Genomic DNA, 21,480 nt, shown 5'->3' on the forward strand with positions numbered 1-21,480 from the left:
GACATTCTTCACTTTCTAAGTGATTTGTTTAGCCACAATCATCGTTTATTCACCTACTGTATAAGTTCTTGTCTAGTTTCAACTGAGCATACATTTAGAATGTCTTACAAGTTGGAAAAAAAAAAAAAAAACCAAGGTTTGGATTCCTCAATATGTAAGTCACTCAGAAACTGTGAATACCAAGCCCAAGAGTAGGGTGACGATATCATCCAGTTTGCCTGTGGCAGCTCCAATTTATGTTTGGTGTACTAGCTTTATTATTAATAGTACCCCTTTTTATTCTCAGAAGTGTACAATTTTAGATGATGATTGTATGGTCTAAGAGTTTCGTTTCCAAATTTATTTAAAAGTTAAATATAAAGCTATTTTAGGGATGATGGCCAGTTTATAAATGTGACCTAGGCTACAGTCCAGAAGCCCTACCTGCCCCTTCACGGCAGGTAGGACAATAGGAATTCCCTGTTTGCATAGCAGAAACTACAACTGTTTTCTGGGTAAGCCAGGTGCTATCTTACAGAGGAAGTAGATGATTTCACACCATTTTTAGTTTCTCCAGAAGACAAGAACGTTACCTATGTAACAACAAATGGTAATTTGAAGCAAAACACCTCCTTCTGTGTGAATAGCTGCAGGAAATTTTCAATTCCCCCTGTGCTATCCATCTTGGAGAACTGGCACTGGGCTCTATGCCTTTGCCTGTGAGATAAGCTACATCCCAGGCCTCAAGTTGCATGATCCGGCTACTGCCTGGAGCTTTTGTGTTGCATTTTGTTATTAATGCAAATAATAACACACATGAGAGACAATATTTCCATCATTACAGAAAGGATATGATATATCCTCCAGGAAATATAGCAGGACCCTCTAACTAACCATCATGCAACAACTCCACAAGTCATTGTCACAAGCTATATGCAATTAGGTTCTGAACAATGCTTGGGCCATGACACATAATTAATGCTGACAAATTGACAGCAGAATGCTTTTCATTTCCAATGTAAACATAACAGAGGCTTAGGGAATACATCCTAATGGAATAACCTTGTCTTCAGGAATCTTCTGGTTGCAAGGAATAGAAACCTACTGATATTAACTTAAAGTAAAGGAAAATTTAGTATAAGCTTGGAGTGGGGAGAGGCATCTCACATGCAATGGCAGAAAATGCGACTGGATCTCCTCATAAGCAAGAAAGCTCTCAGGACCTAAGTGAGCTGCCACCTCTGTAATCAAGTGGGCCATCACTGCTTTTCTCTACCTCTCTTTATGAATCTGCTTCATTCTTTGGCTTTTCTCTGTAGACTGGCATTCTCTGCTGATTTATTTGTATACAGAGCCCAAAACAGTCCTCCCCAGTGTAGTTTTCCATCCCTTCCTAATTCAAGTGCCCAGCCGTCCGGATTCCAATTCTAAATTCCCAGGAGGAAGCAAATCTGACTGGCCCATGAGCTAGACATGATGTACCAATGAGCTAGGACCAGAGAACTCATATGCTACAAACATGGTTCCTCAAGAGCCTGACTTGAGCAAACATTCGCAAATCTATAAATGGATATAAAATGGTCACATGCATTTTTACTCTCTGTCTCTAGTACCAAGGAAGCCTATTTTCTATTTTTCACAAACGCATTTGGAAATAAGTTGGGCACATGGGCACATAGAAACATCATATTCTGAGTAGGTAGTAATGCCATTTTAGCACATTCAGCTGTGCCTCTGAAAATTTCTGTACAGAAGAAGATCAGATAGTATAATTCATGAGAGTCATGCCAAGGGCCCCCAACCAAGGTACTCACTGTGGACTCATAATGAGGAGGCTGGCATTCATTATTCTCTACCCTGTCTGCTGTCATCTGGCTGTTCTTGCATGAGCTCCCATGGGTTTCTGTGCCTCCACCATCTCTAAGCTTTCCTATCCTGTCTACACCAGACCTCAGGCTGTAAAGAGAGGGTCTTTAATAAGGGGATTAAAAACATAACAAATATTTCCTTAGGCAGCTTGTCCAAGTCCTGCCACTCAGATGTCCTTGATTTCTAAGCAACAAGAAAAGCTCCTGAAATTTTAAGGGGATCCAGACAAAACTAGATCAAAGGCTTGCTTAAGTTTTTACACATTATCCTAACATTTTTTTTTAACTTTGATGATTGATATCTTTTAAAACTCATTTGTGTTGGGGCTGGCCCTGTGGCCGAGTGGTTAAGTTCGCGCGCTCCGCTGCAGGCGGCCCAGTGTTTCGTTGGTTCGAATCCTGGGCGCGGACATGGCACTGCTCATCAGACCACGCTGAGGCAGCGTCCCACATGCCACAACTAGAAGGACCCACAACGAAGAATATACAACTATGTACTGGGGGGCTTTGGGGAGAAAAAGGAAAAAATAAAAAAATCTTTAAAAAAATAAAAAAAAAACTCATTTGTGTTGATGATTTGTTTTATAATTGTTTACTTTTTTACCTAATTGGAATTGTCTTACTATTTTTGATTGAAACAGAATTTGACGTGACTCCTTTTAAGAACGAATTTACACGCAGTGAGATAAAACTTGAGAGCTTTTCTGTATTCTTCACTATTTTGTCAGATCCAGAATTTGTTTGTGTTTTAGTACTAGGATTTGGTTATAAAATTAACAAATAATTACCTAAAGGTTGTGACCCAGTTGTGGTTCTTGTGAATTAAGCCTATGTTACTGCTCTTTAAGAACTATATTGTTTAAAAATTCCTACTGTTATGATTGTAGCTGGTTTAGAGTTTAAGTTCAAAGTTTAAAAAACCATTGAGTTTAAGTACTATGAAAGTGGAAATAACATCCTCTAATAAGAAGACAACACAATAATTCAATACCTGGAACTTGATCTTAATTTGAATACTATTTAATATTTCATATTTAATCCAATTCAATCAACATTTATTAAATACATACCATTGACTAGCCAAAGCATTATGGGGATTAGAAAGATGGGAAAAAATTATAGCTTCTTCGCCCTTCTCTCCCATGCCCCAAACATCCATAGTCCACATACTAGCTGAAAGGACTGATGGAGATAAAATAAATATAATGCAAGAGAAACTGCAGCTCATATCAGAAGAAGAGTATAGAGTGTTTGAGGAATATGGAGAGAGATAGATTAATTCCAGTTTGAAGGATACACAGGGAGGTGGAATTTAAACTACGTTCTGGATTTAGGGTAGGTAATCTAGTTATTCAATATCTTCAGTAGCAATTTTCAGAATCACCACTTAAAGTATGGTGTTTACTTCAGAAAATATAGAATTAATATTGTTACATTGATTTTCAACATGGGAGCATGTCAGAATCATCTAGAGGAATTTGTTATAAAGACATGCCCACCTGTCTGTCCCCCAGATTCTTAATTGGTGAGATTTTGGTGGGCTTTTGGGCACACCTCCTCCCTCCTCCACACACATGCACATACACACATGCACAGAAAGCAAGAGAAAGACTAAATGCCATAATGAAAGCTTTTACCTAGACATACTCCAAGGTGAAATATAGTTTCTACAAATACGTTTTTTAGACAGATAATGTTAAGGTAATGGAAAGATCTCCTTTGACTCTTGAAATTAGAAAATTTATCACTATAGTTAATTTTTATTTAAGGTTACCTTACATGTATTTATGAAATGTACTTCACTCCTTTCTGGAATCAAGTGGAGTAAAAAAAACAAAATAGGTAAATAATCGATATCTAGATGGATAGCAACTGACCTGAATGATTTAATGCTCTGCATTTCTACTGTTGGAGAGCTGGGGTTTGAGGACTACCATATAAAGACGAGTTCCCACGCACAGGTGATTCACCAAGCCATGGTTAAATGTCCTGCTGAGCCTCAGGCCCTCCCCTACTCCATCAGTCACAGATCCACATAGAAAAATCCCCAGGCTTAAGACAGTCTACAGTCCTAATGTACAGACAGCACTGAGCCCTTTGAAACTGCAATTTCAGTATAACAATCTTAGTAATATATGCTATTGATTAGTCTCCTTTCTCAATTATTTTACCTGGGTTGCTTTCTTTTGAACACCATAATCATATCCTTATAACACCAGAAATTGACCATTTTACCTCCTTTTACTTCACCAGTGTGTAGTGCAGAACTGACACTCAATTTCAGTCTTAGAGCTGACTGCTGTTCATAGAAGCTAATTATGTTAACAAATTAATATTTCCTAGATAATTTACATATGTTGTAGAATCTTTTCATTGGAAACATTAGTTTGCATGGGAAACAGCCAAAATCTTTATTAAAATCCTACAAATACCAGAGACTAGTCCCCAACAGTGGAGTCAAGGCAACTTGCATTATGGGATAGTTTAACAATGTTCAACTACCTGGCACAACAAGGAAAATAAGAAGGCTTCGTATCCCTGAAATGTCTCCCTTGGCTTCTCTCATTCAAATATAGACTGGAATCAATTTTGTCATCAGGACTATCACACAGAGGTAGCACTTTGACTAGGTAAACAAGATTTCTCTTTTTCAACTAGTGCAGCCATTTGAATGTGGTTAACTATTTATTAAGTGCTAATATTTTGTGAAGCTGTGTGAGAAGCATTAATTAGGATAATAATAAAAGAGGATATACTGTTCTGTAAAAGCAGGAAGCTGAGTTTTGAGGAGATAACCCTGGAGAGTAGGATGAATAACTTTCCTTGACAAAATAACTGGCTGGCTGCTGAGAGGAACAATGGATGAGCCTTCCACTGTGACTGCTCTGTTTTCCCCAATGTGCCCCAAACCACTGTTGAACACAATAAGACAAGAAGCAGAAGAGAAATTGATGGAATCAGATGAGGGATGCAGCTCCAAAGTTTGAAAAAGTCTTATAAGCACTTGAAAATAAGAGAGTAGTTGAATCAATTTAAGAATCTAGTAATTGTGAAGGCTGGTATTGTTTATGTTATACCATAGGAAGAGATTAACCTTATCATTAAAAAAATATACAAAATACAATGGATCCCCATAGCCTCCTCATGCTCACTATGGGCACACACTCATGCCATGATTTATGCCCCGGCTTAACGTATTTTCTTCTATTTTATTTTCCTTGTTTTCTTTTCCTCCCAGGTAAGCCTAGCTGAATGCCTCAAAGTTGATAGGACCATGATGCAACTTAACTGCATATCTCCCACTCACACTGTAATTGGAAAAAAAGCTTTTACATCAAAAGACTAAAACCCTAAGTGTAAAATTTCAGGCAGCAGTCAGTTGATAGAAGGGGTGATTTTTCAAATCCTTCCTGGCTCTTCCAAAGTCCAAGCCCACAGATTGACACTGACCTTGCCTATTATAGACCTACTCTTTTTAAGCTGGAAGTTTCTTTCGGGATAAGGCCACCCATAGAGAAATATTTATATCTCTCTCTCACTGACGTTGAGAAAATCCCCATTCTTTTCCTTTGTTTTCATGTTTTCTGTGTGTTAGGAACAGGATTTTTAGAAGCAAAGTTATAGTCCATTCAATCGTTCATTTGCATACGATTTATGAGTTGCCAAAATGTTTTATGCAATGTGCTGAATGCTGCTAAGATCCAAATGAACAAAACACTGTCCCTGTCCTCAGTCAGTAGAGAACACAGTGCAATAGTGTGCTATTGATGTTAAGACAGAAGTCTGTTCAGGATTACATTGGGGTCACAGACAGTGAGTGGTAAATTCTATCTCCAGCACCCACACCTATATAGGAACTGATTAATCTCTGACAAAGAATATTTCCCCCACTGTGTAAAAAGATACAATATTGTAACCCCTGGTAGGAAACTAGCAGCTGCCCTTACTTCAAACGGGAAAAAGTTATTTTGGAAAATTATGCTCTAACTCAAAGTCATCACGTTAACCACAGAAGTGTGGTAAGAACTGTGAAACTCATTACCTAAACATAAACCAGAAAAAAAGACGTTAGAGAATAGACCAGACGTGGAAATGGATCCTAAATAATTCTGTACCTGCACTTTTGTAAGCCAGTTTTTCAAAGCAAAAGCTAATCTTTAACATTTTGGCTGGTTGACATATACAAATAATGAGGAAGAAGTCACCTTTTATTCTTTGCAAGGTGCCTTGCACATAGTAGGTGGTCTAGAATTATTCCTTTAATGCTAATTTTAGGATGAAACAGCATGATGCGAGTTGTAAGAATTTGCTTTTTCTGCAACACAGGTATCTTCTTTATTCTCTTTCGACCTTTGGAATTTCTGATACTCTATTTTGATCTTTATAAATAGTTTGTGGTAAAGGTTATAATTTGTTTATCTAAATTCCTTTCAGTCATTCAAGAGATACGTATTCAGCATTTGTTCTGTACTAGGCATTGATCAAGGTACCAAGTATGACAATGAACACGAAAGACCAAGAGCTTACATTCTAGTGGGGTAAACAGACAATAAACAAATAATCAAACAATAATTTCAGGTAGTGATGAGTGCATAAAAAATAAAACAGTAATGCAACAGAGCATTCTTGGGGTGGGGGCTACTCTACATTGTGTAGTTACGGAAGGTCTACCCAAAGAGGTGACATTTGAAGAGAAACCTGAGAAATGGGAAGAAATCAGGCAAGTAAAAGTCTGGAGAATCTAAAGCAAAGTCATTTTGAAAATTTGACCCAAGTACATGGACCACAAACAGACCAGTGTGCTCAAGTCAAAAGTCTCAAAGTTTTCCTTGATTCCTCTTCTGTTCCATCACCCTTTCATTCAAACCCTCATTTAGACCTGTCAGCATTACCTACAAAACAATACCTCAAATCTCTCCATTGCTCCCATGAACAATCCACCATCATCTATCACCTAGAACTGCTCTGGTCATTATGGTAGCCACTAGCCCCATGGTTATTGATCATTTGAAATGTCTGAATGCTCCAAGTATAAAATACACACCAGATTTCAAAGGCTTCATATGAAAAAAAGTAAAACATCTCATTAATAATTTTTATTCTGATTATATACTTAAATGATAATATTTTCAATAGATGGGGTTAAGTAAAATACTTGTAAATATTCATTTTACCTGTTTACTTTGACTTATCTACTTCTTCATTTTCTTCCGGCATCAGACTGTTGTGCTCCACAGGAGAAAGAACCTGAAACAATTTTATTCACTGGTGTATCTCCAGCATTTAACAAAGTGCCTGTTTCATAGTTGTACTTGATAAACATCTGTTGCATGAATAAGTGAACAACTTGCCCCCATCACTGCCTTGTAAAACTGCTTCGTCCTGGCATTTGAAGTGTAGGTACTGAAGACATTAATTTTAAAGTTCATTTCTAGAGCCGTGTTTATGGTTCCTCTTTACAAGTGATGTTATGGAAAGTCTCCTGACACAGTTGCTTAGAAATCACTAATTATGACACTTTGGAATGGAAATTATGTTTCCTCATTTAGGTATGTATAGATTTGACAAAAACATCACTTTTTTATGCCTAGGAATACCTCTATCACATGCCACACAAACCAATTAAACACAATTCTCACAATTTACAGACAAGCTAACTGAATGTCACAGAGCTTGAGTAACTTATCCTGTAAGTGGAGGAGCTAGTATGTGACACTAGGTCTGTATGATGTGAAACTCCAGGTTTGTTTTTTTTTTTTTGGATTACTCTGAGTAGCACCCTGCCTGGTGGCATAGTGATTAAGCTTGCGCATTTCGTTTCTGCAGCCTGGGGTTCGTGGGTTCGGATCCGGGGTGTGGCCCTATACATTGCTGATCAAGCCATGCTGTTGTGGCATCCTGCATATAAAATAGAGGAAGATTGGCAACAGATGTTAGCTCAGGGCCAATCTACCTCACAAAAAAAGGAAAAAAAAGAAAAAACATTAACAAATGCTTTACTCTGAGTAGCATTCCAAAGTACAAGACTGTGAAAGGAAATGAATGTGGATGTGCTAGAAGGCAAGATGCCATGACAGATGGGTCAAGAGTCAGAATCAGAAGCTTTGAGAAGAAAGATTTACTGGAAGGAATGGGATACACAGTACTTTGTTTTTAGAAAAATTAATAGAGATATTTGTATAAATTATATATTATCTCCTCCTTCCCGCCTCTCCTTACCTCCTCCCTCCACCTTCATTCACACAGGAACATACACTTTGAGAACGTCAAGTTTTGGGAGTGGCAAGTTTAATAATCACAGCGAGAGTGAAAAAGTGTCTCTCTCAAACCTCCCTTTCTTTTTAACCATTGTGTGGGTGTTTGCAAGGCAAGACCCTCCTTTATATTTCATGCTATAAATCTTCTTTAGAAGGACATGTTGGATTTCCACAATTTGCATGTAAGTTCTTTAAAGGCAAGGATATTCTTCAAATTCTTTTATTGTTCTGCTCCCAATGCAAACACATTAAAGTAACAGAATCCCTAGAATCTGAGACATTATATATATACCGTTTGTAACTGTGGCATACAGATTGATTAATAATCTTTGATCCATGACACACTCTTATCATTTATTTATGCATGGCCCACTTTTTTTATTTATGTAGTCATTTTTAATAATGAAAGAAGCACCTGAGAACTTATCACCCAAAATAAAAGCTCCAGGTGTTCTAAAATCTACCACGTGGTCCCCAACATCTCAACCTCCTGCCTCTCTCCACTCAATACATCCATCATTTTGTATGTGTTCATCATTTCCCCTTTCCTTGTTTTTACAGAGTCTTAGTGCATTTCTATAAAGCATATTTTTAAAAACTCTAGTTCTTTAACTTTATTAAAAGGGTATCATGTTATGTACAATCTTTGGGGCTTACTTCATTTTTAGTAAATATTACAATGTCATTCATATTGTTGCATATTACTATGGCTCATTTCTTTTGACCATTATATAAAATTTTCTACTCTGAACACACTGTGATTTATCAATTCACTCTCCAATTGATTAGCATCTGGGTTGCTTCTAGGAATTTATTCTGTTTTTTCGTTTTTGTTATTGTGAATAAAGCTGCTGAAAATTCCTGTATATGTCTCTTGTTGAACACACACAAGAGTTTATTTTGGGTATATACCTCGGGTTAGAATTACTGGGTCACAGGAAATATGCATATTTAAATATAAGAGAGAATGCAAATCTGATTTTCCAAAGTGCACCAATTTAAATTCCATCTGCAACCCTGAAGAGACTCTGTGGACACATATCCTCTCCAATGTTTGATATTGTCAGACTTTTTAATTTTGCCAAGCTGATATAAAATGGTATCTAGTTGACCTTCTTTGATCACTAACAATATTGAACATTTATTCATATGTTAATTTGTGTTTCCTCTTCTGTTAAATGTCTATTCATGTTTTTTGCTCACTTTTCTATTGGATTGTTCGTATTTTTCTTGTTGATTTGGATAAGTTCATTCCATGCTCTGGATACTAGTCCTTCATTGGGTTTTGTGTGTGTGTTGTGAATATCTTCCTCTAGTTTGTACTTGTATGTTTACTTTCTTTATCTGTTAATGAACAATGACTCTTAACTTTGATATAACCACACATATCATTTTTTTAATCAAAGATTTTAGAGTCTTTTTAAAGAAATTCTTTCCCACCACAAAGTCTAAACTATATTTACCTATATTTCCAACTAACAGTTTTTAAGTTTTGTTTTGACATCCATCTGGAGTTGACTTTTGTATATGGTTTAAGGTAGGAATTCAATTTTATTTTTTCCCAGAATCATTTTTTTCTAGCTCCATTTATTGAACAGTCCTGTTTTCCCACTGATAAGAGATGCTTCTGCTGTTAAATGCTGAGTTCCAGACATGCATGGGTTTGAATATATGTATCTAAAAGATAAGAGTTTCAGTATATATATCTAAAAGATAGGAGTTATTTCTAAAAGCCATAAACACAATACCAGTACAGCATCTAAAATAATTAACAATATATCATCAAATATCCAGTCAATATTCAATTGTCTCATAATAATTTTTTTACAGTTTGTTTGAATCAAGATTCAAATAAGCCCCATATATTGCAATTGATTGATATGTGTCTTAAGTTTCTTTTAATCTGTTGGTTCTGCCTCCATCTCTTTTTCTTTTTTCTTATAAATTATTTACCGAAATCAGATTATACATCCAATAGACTTTCTGTGGAAATATTTTTAACCACTACTTCAATTTCTTTAATAGGACATATTCGAGCTTTTTATTTCTTTTAGTCAGTTTTCAAGTCATATATTTCCAGAAATTTGTCCATTTTGTCTAAGTTTTCAAAATCTTTGGCATAGTTATTGATAGTATTCTTATTATCTTTCTAATCAATCTGTTGCTATATCCCCTTCTCCCCACAATAGGATTTGTGTTTTTGTTGCTCTTCTCTTGATTACTATTGCCAATGGTTTATTACTTTTAAAAGGATCATTTTTTGGCATTGTTGAGTTTTTCTGTTGTATCTTTATTTTTCATTAACTCTCTCTTATTTTTTTATTTCTTTCCTTCTACTTCTTAAGTTATTTCTCATTTCTAAAGAAGTGCACTTTAATTACTTTTGTCTTCTTTTCCAAAATAAACATTTAACTTATAAATTTTCATCAAAGAGCTACTTTGCTGTATCTCACAGGTTTGATATATATTTTCATTACTCTTTGGTTCCAAGTGTTTTTAAATTTATTTTTTAACCCATGAATTTTTAAGCATTATAAGTTTTTAAACTTCCAAATATATGGGTTCTTCATCTGTCTTTTCATTATTTTTAAAGTTCTAATGTAATATGAACTCAGGGTCTGATTGATACCTATTCTTTGAAATGTGTTGAGATTTTTCATTATTATCTAGTATACGATCAATTTTTGCAAATGTTCTGTTTGTGCTGGGAATTCCATATATGTCCATTACTCCAATTTTGTTAATTGGCTATTCAAATCTTCAATATCCCTGTAGTTTTTGTCTGGCTCAGTTATCAACAATTGAGAGAGGAATACGCACTATGAGGGTGGTTTTATCCATTTTTCCTTATAGTTTTATTAATTTTTGCTTTATACAATTTGAGGCTATTTTACTAGTGCATACAGTAAAAATTCTTGGGTTTTGAATCTATGATCATTGTATAGTCATTCTTTCCATGCCTAAGAAGACTTTTGACTTAAAACGAATTTAATCTGATACTAATGCCACTAAATCAGCTTTCCTTGAGTTAAAATTTGACTGATAGAACTTCTAACATACTTTTTTATTCAATTTTCTATGTCCTTACCCTTTAGGTGCACTTTTTGTAAACTGTATATAAATGGATTATTTTTTTTTCTTTTAACTGGTGAGTTGAGTTTGTTTGTTTGTCTGGCTTTTTCTGAGGAAGATTCACCATGCCAATCTTCCTCTATTTTATATGTTGGTTGCTGCCACAGCACAGCAAGGCCACTGAAGAGTGGTATAGGTCAGCACCCAGGAACTGAACCCAGGCTGCTGAAGTGGAGCACGCTGAACTTAACCACTAGGCCACAGGGTCTGCCCCAGAATTTAGTTTTTTATAATTATTGATACATTAAATTCTATTTTGATTATCTCATTTTTTCAATATTTTTAAATTCTATTAATTATAATATTATTCTTCCTTTTTTCTTTTTGTGAATACTTATGTATAGAATCTCCCTCTTAACAAGACAAGAACACCTTTGGCACATTCTCAAACCTCTTAGTGAACCCCCATCCTACTGATATCACTTTTAAATTTTAGGAATTATGGATGCATTTTCTTTATTTTTTGGTCTTAGATATTTTTAAAGACAATAACTGATTTTACTAAAATATTTGATCACTTTTTCTTCATACATCTTGTGCAACATCACTTAGATTTTTTCTACCTTTTCTTTAAGTACTCATCCATTATTTTCACTGTGGGTCTCTGTGTGGCACTATTGTGAGGCTCTTGAGGCCGGAGAATATTTGTATCTCATTCTCATACTTGAATTCCACTTGGCTGACCGTAAAACTTCAGTTTCTAAGTTCTTTTCCCTTCAATATTTTGAAAATCTTACTCTATTGTTCTTCTTGCTTCTAAAAAATGCTGCTACTGAAAAGTCTGATGCTTAATCTGATATTAATCTTTCATACTGTAAACTTTTAGAATTTCCTCTGTCTTGGATATCCCAAACTTCACTATAATCTGTGTAGGTGTGGGTTTTCCATATCACTCTCCTTTGATACTCCATGGACCCATCAATCTGAGGTCTTTTATTCGTTCATCCATCCATTCATTTATGGGAAATTTAACACTATCGTTTCTCTAAGAAGTCATCATCTAGTTTTCCTTCTTTTTCTTTTGAAGTCTGTATGCCGCCACTTCTACTTCTGTTCTGCATATCCCTTGGCTTTTCCTTTTTCTGTTTCTTTGAACTTCCCTTCTTTCTTCCGTGAGATGACCTCAATCTGCTCTTCCAATTCACTCATGCGTTCCTTTACTGTGTCCCTTCTGCTATCTTATCCTCTCTCTCTTCTTCTTTACTTTACTACATATTTCGTTTTTAATATGTTTTGGTTCCTTTCTGTTTGTTTATTTATTTTCATATGTCTAAGATTATCCTTTATCTTTTTTAGTATATTTATTAGGCAAATTTTAAATTTTTGGTCCATGCTAATGTTATTGTTTCTGATGGAATCCATAATATTTTTTTCTTTTGAAATAGTTATGCTTCTCAAAATATCTTGTTATTTGCCATGTGCATTCATTTTTCTCTGGAAATGTGTATGAGGATAGGCCTAGGGTGACCCACTAGGACTGAGGAGTTTTCTAGGATGCAGGACTAAAATCAGGACAGTCCCAGGTAAACTAGAATGGTTGATCGCCTTACTAGACCCCATTTTGAGTCATGCCAAGTTGCTCAGGGGGTGAGAGTAAATGAGCTTTAGAGTGGAGAACCCTAAATCTGAAAAAATCAGAGAGAGAAGCAACATCAGTAGGAGCAGTCCTTCCATTGCAATTGACCAGCCCAGGGAAGTTAGAGCAGGAGGTATGGGTGGGCAAATGCTCCAAGTCGGTTAGGACCTAACGAGTTTCTTGGCTCCTCACAAGCACAGGGCTTCTGTGGAGCCCTGATTTTCCTCTTGAGTCCACTTAGTTCAGAGTTGTAAGTCACCACACGTTGGGGGGAGATGGGCAGGCAGCGATTTTCCCAAGGCAATAGTGAGCACGAGCAGATTTACAACAGCTCTTTTCCTGTTTTATTCTCCCACAGTGTGGCTGACTGCTTATTGCCCCAGGCCTAAACCACAACTACCCTCTTCTCCCAGTCTCCTTATAAGCCAAACAGTTCAAAAAAAGCAAAAAACAAAAAAACCTCTTATTACTGGGGTTTTCTCATAGTTTTCGCCAGTTGAGGATGTTTCATCCTCTATATTACTCCAGTGATCTTGGAGGAAGGAGCAGTAATAATGCTGGTTCAGCATCTTCATATCACATATTTGTATAGTGGCTGCTAATTATTTTTAAATTTTTTATTAAAAAAACAAAAAGCTTCTTGGATACGTGGAAAATGGCTTTGGAAATGGCAAAGCACCATAAATATTAGTTACATTATTATGGATAATATCAAGATGTGTTCTTATGCCTCTGTAGCTTAATTTTTCAAAAAATATTCCTATATTTGTACAGGAAATAGCATTAAAAAGATTACTACAACCATATTTGATCAGAAACCACATAATGTCTAACAAACTTCTGATTTTTATTACAAGTATTTATTATTTTTGCTATATTATTACATTTCCTACATCTATGAGGTTTTTAATTTCCAAAATGCATCACTAATCTATACTTATTATTCTTTACAGCTTTTTTATTGAAAAGATTTTTCTATGGCAACGTATAAAAAGGCATTCTAGGTAAAATACTTTAAATTACATTATTTACCAAAAAGACTACCTTTATATATTACTGGTCTATTGAAATGTTTCTTTTCAATCAAATTGCATTCATTTTTACATAATGCATGTCCATAACAACTACCATGAAAAAAAAACCATAAGCAAAAATTGTTTTCCTGTCTGTCTTCATTTTTTGTTCCTCCTTCTTCTTTCTACTTGTACTTGTGAAAGTTTAAATTCCTCCTTCTTGATGCCCTCAAGTCCATAATTACTTCTTAGGACAATTCTTTCATGATGCCCACATTATAAATTATTCATTATTTGAATGATGCTTTAATTTCAAATGTACCCTTGTATTCTTTCTACTTTTTCTACTGTATTATTTTCCCTATATTATTTTTATACCTTTTATAACCTTGCTTTGAGATTTCTGGCTTCTGACTTTTTCCCTGATAGTTATCCCCAGAATGGCATTGCTACAGGGAATTAAAGAACCAAGTGATTCCGTATTTCTCTTGCTTCACTTTTACTTCATTTCTGCTTTCTTCCTGTGTATTTGTGGTTCCTTACATCTAGAGCGCTTCCTTCTGCCTCATCGAATCTATTCTTCAGTCACTTCTTTCAAAACCAGGTTCCATGTTAATTTCCTTCAGCAGCTTTCCTTGACTAAACCCATTCTAGTTTACTCCTTGTTTCTCTTGAGCTTTAGGGCTTCATGTATAAACTATACATAATATTATCATATACTAGAAAAGTTTTTGTTTTTGTAATTTTATTCAGTTATTTAGTTATATATTTTGTAATATTTCATTATTTATGTCATATTTTATTATACATCCTTGTAACCTCTGATTTTTCCTTCTTATTAGCATTAATTATAACTATTACATAACGTAAATGTATAACCAGTTGCTTAATGTCTGTCTCATCTGTCTCTTCTGTTTATAATGTTTGTATCTCCTGCTAGATTGCAAGCTCTTTTGGCTAACTGTCTAGTGACATCATTGACATCATCAGAGCCTAGAATAGTATACATAGTAAGTGCTCAATAAATAGTATGATGTCTTTGAAATACCATTCAGGATATTAGTAGAATAAAAGTGCTCACAAATGCTTGCTGATTTTTTTAAAACACCATTTTGTCTGGAATTCCTCATACTTTCTGTAATAGTTGGGATGCATTTGACTGCAAGATGCAGAAAACCTAAGAGACTTTTAACACTTAAACCAAAGGACACTTGCTGTTTACTTAGCCCTTAAGTCCAAAGGTGGGCATTTCCAGTACTGGTTTGACAGCTCAACGTTGTCATCCAGGACCTAGGTTTTTTCACCCTTCTCCTAGGCCATCCAAAACTGGTTAGTTTTCAACCTCAGCCACAAGGTGACACAGCCCAAAGATGCTGGCCACATTCTCATATTTCACTGTGCCAAGCAGGAAACAAAGGGAGTGACATCAAAATGGGACTATCTACTCACTCTTGAGAGAATTCCAGAAATTCCCCAGCCCCAGAAGCCTTCTCCCCATTCCAGTGGTGAGAATTGAGTCATGTGCCTGCTTCTGGACTAAACGTGGGCAGAAGGGAAAGCACCGCCATTAATGATCAATCCTGATTCATCTCATTCTTTTCAGCAAAAAGCGAAGGAAACTGCTGGGCATTCGAGCAACGTTGTGTCTGCTCTTCTGCTACGTTAAATGAACCACACTAAGGCTCTTTTTTTCCTCAGAACCTTCACGTTCTTAAGATTCTTCAGGCTTTTTCTTTTTTCTCCTTATATTTTAATCATTAAGCCTTTTCCTTCAGAAATTTTTTCTGCTTAAAATTGCCTTTTGAAGCACTTACTTTCTCAACCAAAAGTTTTCTTTCACTGACTTGTTTACATACTCACTTAATGCCTGTATTCAATTCCTCTTCTTTTCAAAAGTGCTGAGACATATCACATTTTCTAAAGAGAAATAAGTTTATTTTGCCCCTTCCTTTCCATTCTACATACAAAGAAACATTCTGTTTCTCAACTGTATTAGGAGCCTCAGAGGCTAAGGAGATATCTTCTGCTCTCTTTATAAATGCCAGCAGCATTTTGTGGGTGGGAAATGTACTTGACTTGTCCTTCCCCTTTATGGTTAAACAGAGACATGTAAGCTTTAATAGGAAGCAATAGGAATCAGAGTTTTATAGCCAGGAAGCACTAGTCATATTACAAATGCCCTCTAACTTGTTTATATTAAATTCTTTGCATACTACCTTCTTGCTAGCATCAGAGTCCCAGAACACCATGTATTTCTCACTTCATTCCACCTTTTCGAACATCTTTCACAGAAGCAAGGAAAGGAGCTGGGTTTCCATGGCAACACAAGTGTGACAGTTGAGGGTATCTGGGCATAGGTGAGATAACTCTCAAATTCAGTGGGGAGAGGAGATATGAAGTTTTTCTTTCTTTCTTTTTCTCCCAGCAAGGCACTTCTGAAGCTAAAGAGACTCTGAAGTGTCAGTGTACAATGTTAAGTTTTCACTATTGTACAGATTTACAGCTCTTGGGGAAAATCCAATTTCATTTTATCTCATTTTTATTTTGTCTTTTCCACAAACAAATGAATGAAGACATATGTTTTTATTTGTAAAGTCACTCTCAAAACAGATAGCTCATGCTGGCATAGGAATGAACATGATTAAGGGATCAGACGACAGACACCCGTCTCCCATGCATATCTGCAAAATTCTCTACATGTCCTGACATCCTTTCTTATAGTAGCTAATCCTTCAATCAGCATTTAACATACAGCCTCAAATCAGGTAAGTACCATCATCCAAGACAGAATAGGTGATAAAATATGCTCCTACTCATATTTCTTTTGCCTCTTAGTAGTTAAAAATATACCTTTATGCCATTGAGAATGAAAACTGTGGCCTGTCAATATAAGAAATATAAATGAGGTGCAACTACCACAAGGGCTGAAGTCTCTACATTTCTCCTTATCAAGAAAGTCAGCAGTGATGAAAGTTCAGGGAAAAGAACCTGTGATATGCCAAAAAGCTTGCCCACTCTCCGTTATGCTTGGTGGAGTGACTAGGGAGCCCACTCACTATTTTTTTTGTGACAACTTCTATCAGATGCACTCCAATCCAGAGCTTCTCAACTTCTGGGGACCTAGGATATGAAAACAGTTGCTTAAGGTTGCATTCTGGAACCAAAATGCCAAGGTAAATTTCTTAAAAAAAAGTCACTGGACCTTTACTCCTTGTAAAGTGAATGGTTTTTCAGCTCCACTGTAATGTAAGGTACTACGCACATTGTGATGATCTATACAGAGAGAAACTTTGATGCTTCTTGGCTCTATTTAACCCCCAACAATCCTAGGAACTTGTTATCATCATGATACACAATTTAGATCTTAAAAGAGAGAGTCTGTTTTTCCTCTGCAAGAAGTCTAGCTGTTACTAAGCTAAAGTAACCATAAATAAGCATACGAGTTTTACACAAAATATCAGACTTCTAAAAAGCTAGGTGAACAGTGTTCACACACATTCTCTTGAAACATCCCTGCCAAAAAAGCTTAGATATGACGCTTCACTTCATATCCATGTGAGCTCTCTTAATTTTAATTCACTTATTCACGTTACTAGCTTAGGATGAGATATCAGATCCTCTTCGGTTTCAATTCTCTTAAAACATTCCTCTGATTCTTAGTTCTTTTGCAAGCTGCCTTCACTGCTGATTCTGACGGCTCGGATATGACTTCTTATATTTCAATGATATATAACCAAGAAATAATTGAGTTGTATTTTACTACACATTTTGACAGGAAACTTGTCCTCAATTATTTTAAGCAAAAACTTGGTATGTGTTATATTATAGCAAGATAATGCAAACGTAGTTATCCATTCTAATATAACGTAGTGACAGAGCAGTAGAACACTGCTAAATCTCAGTATATCTTTGTAGTAGTGTGGTAACTGACAGAAAAGATGGTGAAAGAACACCTGTCTTTTTGAGGAACTCAGACCAAAATCCTCTCGACATGATGTCCTTGTGGGGAAAAGAAAGGGTGAAGAGTTATGCCACGATCAAACATTTAAAGCACGGACATTCGTTATTCCCAAGAAATGTGAGCTAGTAAAGGCTGGGTGCCGACTAGCTCAAGAGACACAGTTTAAGGAAGGTAAATCTAATACGAGTTACTGCAAAATATAATCCAGGAATATCTGGGGATATAATTTCTAAATGTGACGTCATGGGTGGGAGAGAGTGTGTAAATTCTAATGCTGAGAGAGACAACGGTAAGTTTTAAAACTGAGTAGTTAAAAAAAAATGTTTTAGGAAGCACGCACGGAGGAACCATGCAACTGCCGCAGTACGTCTCCTTAAGGACCGGAAAATTTCTCACCCTAAAAACAAAAGTCCCTGTTTTCTCGATTCATCCCACGCTTCAGCCCACATCCCTCAGCACCAATTCCACGCCCATCATTTAGGGAGAATGCCACGGAGACGACCTTAAAAGCGGAATTCATCACTCCCGCCTGCAATACATCTTGCTCCAGGCCAGAACGGGGCACAGCGACCAGCGCCTCAATCTCTGACCCCTCCCAAACCCCACCAGCCCCGGCCCTGTCTGCACACCACCGGCCCTGGGGGGCAAAGGAATCACGAATTCTGGTTGGCTCAGCCCAAGCCTCCATCACTCGTCAGCTCACCTACGATTGGTTGCCAGACGGTGCGCAGGAGCAAACGCCCAGCCGGACCAAGCAACGGGGGAGGTGGGTTGGCTGATTCCTGAGACTAGACATTATCCCCATTGGCTGATGCACGGGCGTCACGTGGTATGAAGCGGCCGTCTATTGGCCGAGAATGCTATCATGGGGTCCAGAGACGTGGTCTGGTTGGCTGGGATGAATCCCAGCTTCCTACTAGGTGCCCCAACTGGCTGTTGCTATGAGGTGTCCCTGGGCCTTCTGGCTGCGGCTTGGGGCTCCGCTCTCCCGGTTTTTCAAGCGCCCGCCGCTGACAGGGCGTGGGAAGAGCTCGACTTCAGTCGGGCACTGAAGAAGGGCGGGGCTGGGGGAGGGTGGGCGGAGCTCCGGCGACGTCACCGGGCGTGGGCCCGGTTTCCGCGGTCTCTGCCCTTCGCCGCCTCCGGCAGTGGGGCGGGCGGGGTCTGTCACCTCTCCCTCAGTGTCCTGACGCTAAAAGCAGAGTTTCATCTCGTTGTGTTTATGCGCATCCCCTTAAACAAAGCTGCTTCTCGTTATGTTTATACAAGATAAAACCGAAGCTCTCGGGCATGCTGACTGGATGGGGTTGGGCAAGGCCCTCACGCCAAGGCCTCCTTTTGTACCTTAACCATCTCTGCTTCTCACTGCTCGCTTCAGCTTAAAGCCTGCAGGTTGCTCTGGCCCCTCTAACATCTTGGCTCCGCCAAATTCTGAGCGTGGGAGTCTCAAGTTGACGAGGTTCCCGGCTCAGGCGGACGAACTGCGCATGCTCAGTACGCAGGCCCCGGGTTCGGTGGGGCGTGTGGGGCGGGGTACTCTTGGCCGGCCGAGGTGGTTGTTTATGTGAGCGCGGGCAGAGGCTTCCGCGCGGCGCAGAGCCTCCCGGGAGCGCGCGCGGCCGGTCGCTAGGCGACGGAGTCGGAGGGGCGGGGCTGCGTCTCCGGGCCCCGCCCCGGGCCGCCGGGCCCCGCCCCCGGCAGTGCTGCGACTTGGGCTCGGGCGCGCGCTCTGGCGCCGGGGGAAGCGGCGGCGGCTGGCGGCGGGCGGGAGCTGGGCGTGGAGGCGCGAGGGGCGGGGCTGGCGGGCGGCACTGCGGGCCCGCGGCACGGGCGGCTCCGGCGGCTCCCGCTTCCTGCTCGTCCTCAGTGCCTGCCGGCGCCCGCGGGGCCGCGTTGCCGCCCGGCTTGGTCCATGCCCAGGGCCGCTGCTTCCTCCGCCGGCGCCCGGGGGGCCGCGGCGGCCGTGAGGTGGGGGCGGCCGCGGGAGGCGGCGGGGCCGGCTGCCGGCGCAGGGTCCGGGGGCGCAGCGCGGCGGGCGTAGGTCTATGTCGCGGGCGGCGGCGGCGGCGGCGGCCGCGGAGGGACGATGCGCGAGTACAAAGTGGTGGTGCTGGGCTCGGGCGGGGTCGGCAAATCCGCCCTGACCGTGCAGTTCGTGACCGGCACCTTCATCGAGAAATATGACCCCACCATCGAGGACTTCTACCGCAAGGAGATCGAGGTGGACTCGTCGCCGTCGGTGCTGGAGATCCTGGATACGGCGGGCACCGAGCAGTTTGCGTCCATGCGGGACCTGTACATCAAGAACGGCCAGGGCTTCATCCTGGTCTACAGCCTCGTCAACCAGCAGAGCTTCCAGGACATCAAGCCCATGCGGGACCAGATCATCCGAGTAAAGCGGTGAGAGGGCCGGGGCTGCGGGCAGGGGACTTCGCGGTGCGGCCGGCGGCCACTGTCCCGGGGCCAGAGCTCCCTCCGCGGTGCTCCGGGGTGGCCGTGGGCAGGGCGATCTGGCTAGGGAGATGGCTCCGGGGTCTTGTGCTTTATAATAAATTTTTGCCAGCATCACCATCCTCATCATCTTGAATCTCAAATTTGAGTGCTTTGTTTCACAACTCAAATTTGGCATCCCGTGAACCCACAGCACAGTTCTTTGTCTCTTGGATATTATTAGTGGCGCTTGTGCAGAACCCCAAAGGAGGCAAAGTTTAAAACTTGCAGGGGGGAGTGGGGTAGGTAGATTTTTGTTGGGAAGAGGGGAGCTGTGGAAGTATAGTGGAGACATTTTCAGATTGAATAACAAAAAAATCTACCTTTGCAATATTTCACATCAAAAATTGTTCACATATATGCTGTAAAAATGTCAAGTCGAGAGGAAAGAGATCTTTCTCGTCTCATAAAAGATTGAATGGTGCCAAGGTGTTTTACAAAACTGAACTCTTCAATTGAGACGAAACTTTGAAGACAGATTATCAAATTATTTGAAGACATAGCAGCTCCCTGGGATTGAGAGAGTATTAGCATATGGGAGTACAAATATGCCATTCACATTAAAGAATGCGGCTTAATTTTTTTTTAGTCTAGCTGCCTTACCGTTCAAAAAAAAGAGGAAGCTGAAAACAAAACAAGTTTCTTCAAGGTGTGACTCAAGTATTAGATAATTTAAAGTAATGCAGATAAGGTCTTTCCTGATATAAACTCTTTTCTAAAGGATGCTTTTTAGAAATATGGCTGGTAGCTTAAGTGGCTTAAAATGTTTGTTTTTCTCTTAAATTGACTGAGTATATTGTTTCGATGATTTCAAGCATTAAAAATGTGATACTATTTTAGTTCAAAGTTTTAGCAAATTATTCTAATTTCTGTTTAATTACACATGAATGTTTTGTCTGGTTCTTGTTATTGGTTAATAATTGCTAATAATTTTGATTTAGCGTCATTTCCTTTTTCCCACCTAATTCTACCTATAGCCCAACTTGAAAGACATTTACTGAAAGACAGTTGTAAGTGTGCTATAGACACAATCATATTTTAAGTCAGTTTCAGTCTGCTCATTTTCAAAGAGCCAGGACCAAGTCACGTGTACTGTCAGGGAGTGCTCAAAAATTCATTACCAGTGGGGGATTTTTAATGCAACATATGAGATCAAAGGGGAGGCCCTCTCTCCATGCCCCCCCTTAACTCATTGAATATGCAG

At 39.0% G+C, this 21,480-nt stretch overlaps 1 protein-coding gene across 1 annotated transcript in view; it reads left to right on the top strand.

Moving 5' to 3' along the window:
• Positions 1 to 19,582: 19,582 nt before the first annotated feature.
• Positions 19,583 to 21,480, top strand: part of RAP2A (RAP2A, member of RAS oncogene family) — a 49,843-nt gene continuing 47,945 nt past the window's right edge. Inside the window, exon 1 of the mRNA XM_014864833.3 lies at positions 19,583 to 20,186. Within this exon, the coding sequence (XP_014720319.2) occupies positions 19,873 to 20,186 (314 nt within the window). The 5' untranslated portion in view covers positions 19,583 to 19,872. The remainder of the gene's footprint in view (positions 20,187 to 21,480) is intronic.

Source organism: Equus asinus, chromosome 11 (assembly GCF_041296235.1).
Source record: "Equus asinus isolate D_3611 breed Donkey chromosome 11, EquAss-T2T_v2, whole genome shotgun sequence".
NCBI classification, from domain to species: Eukaryota; Metazoa; Chordata; class Mammalia; order Perissodactyla; family Equidae; genus Equus; species Equus asinus.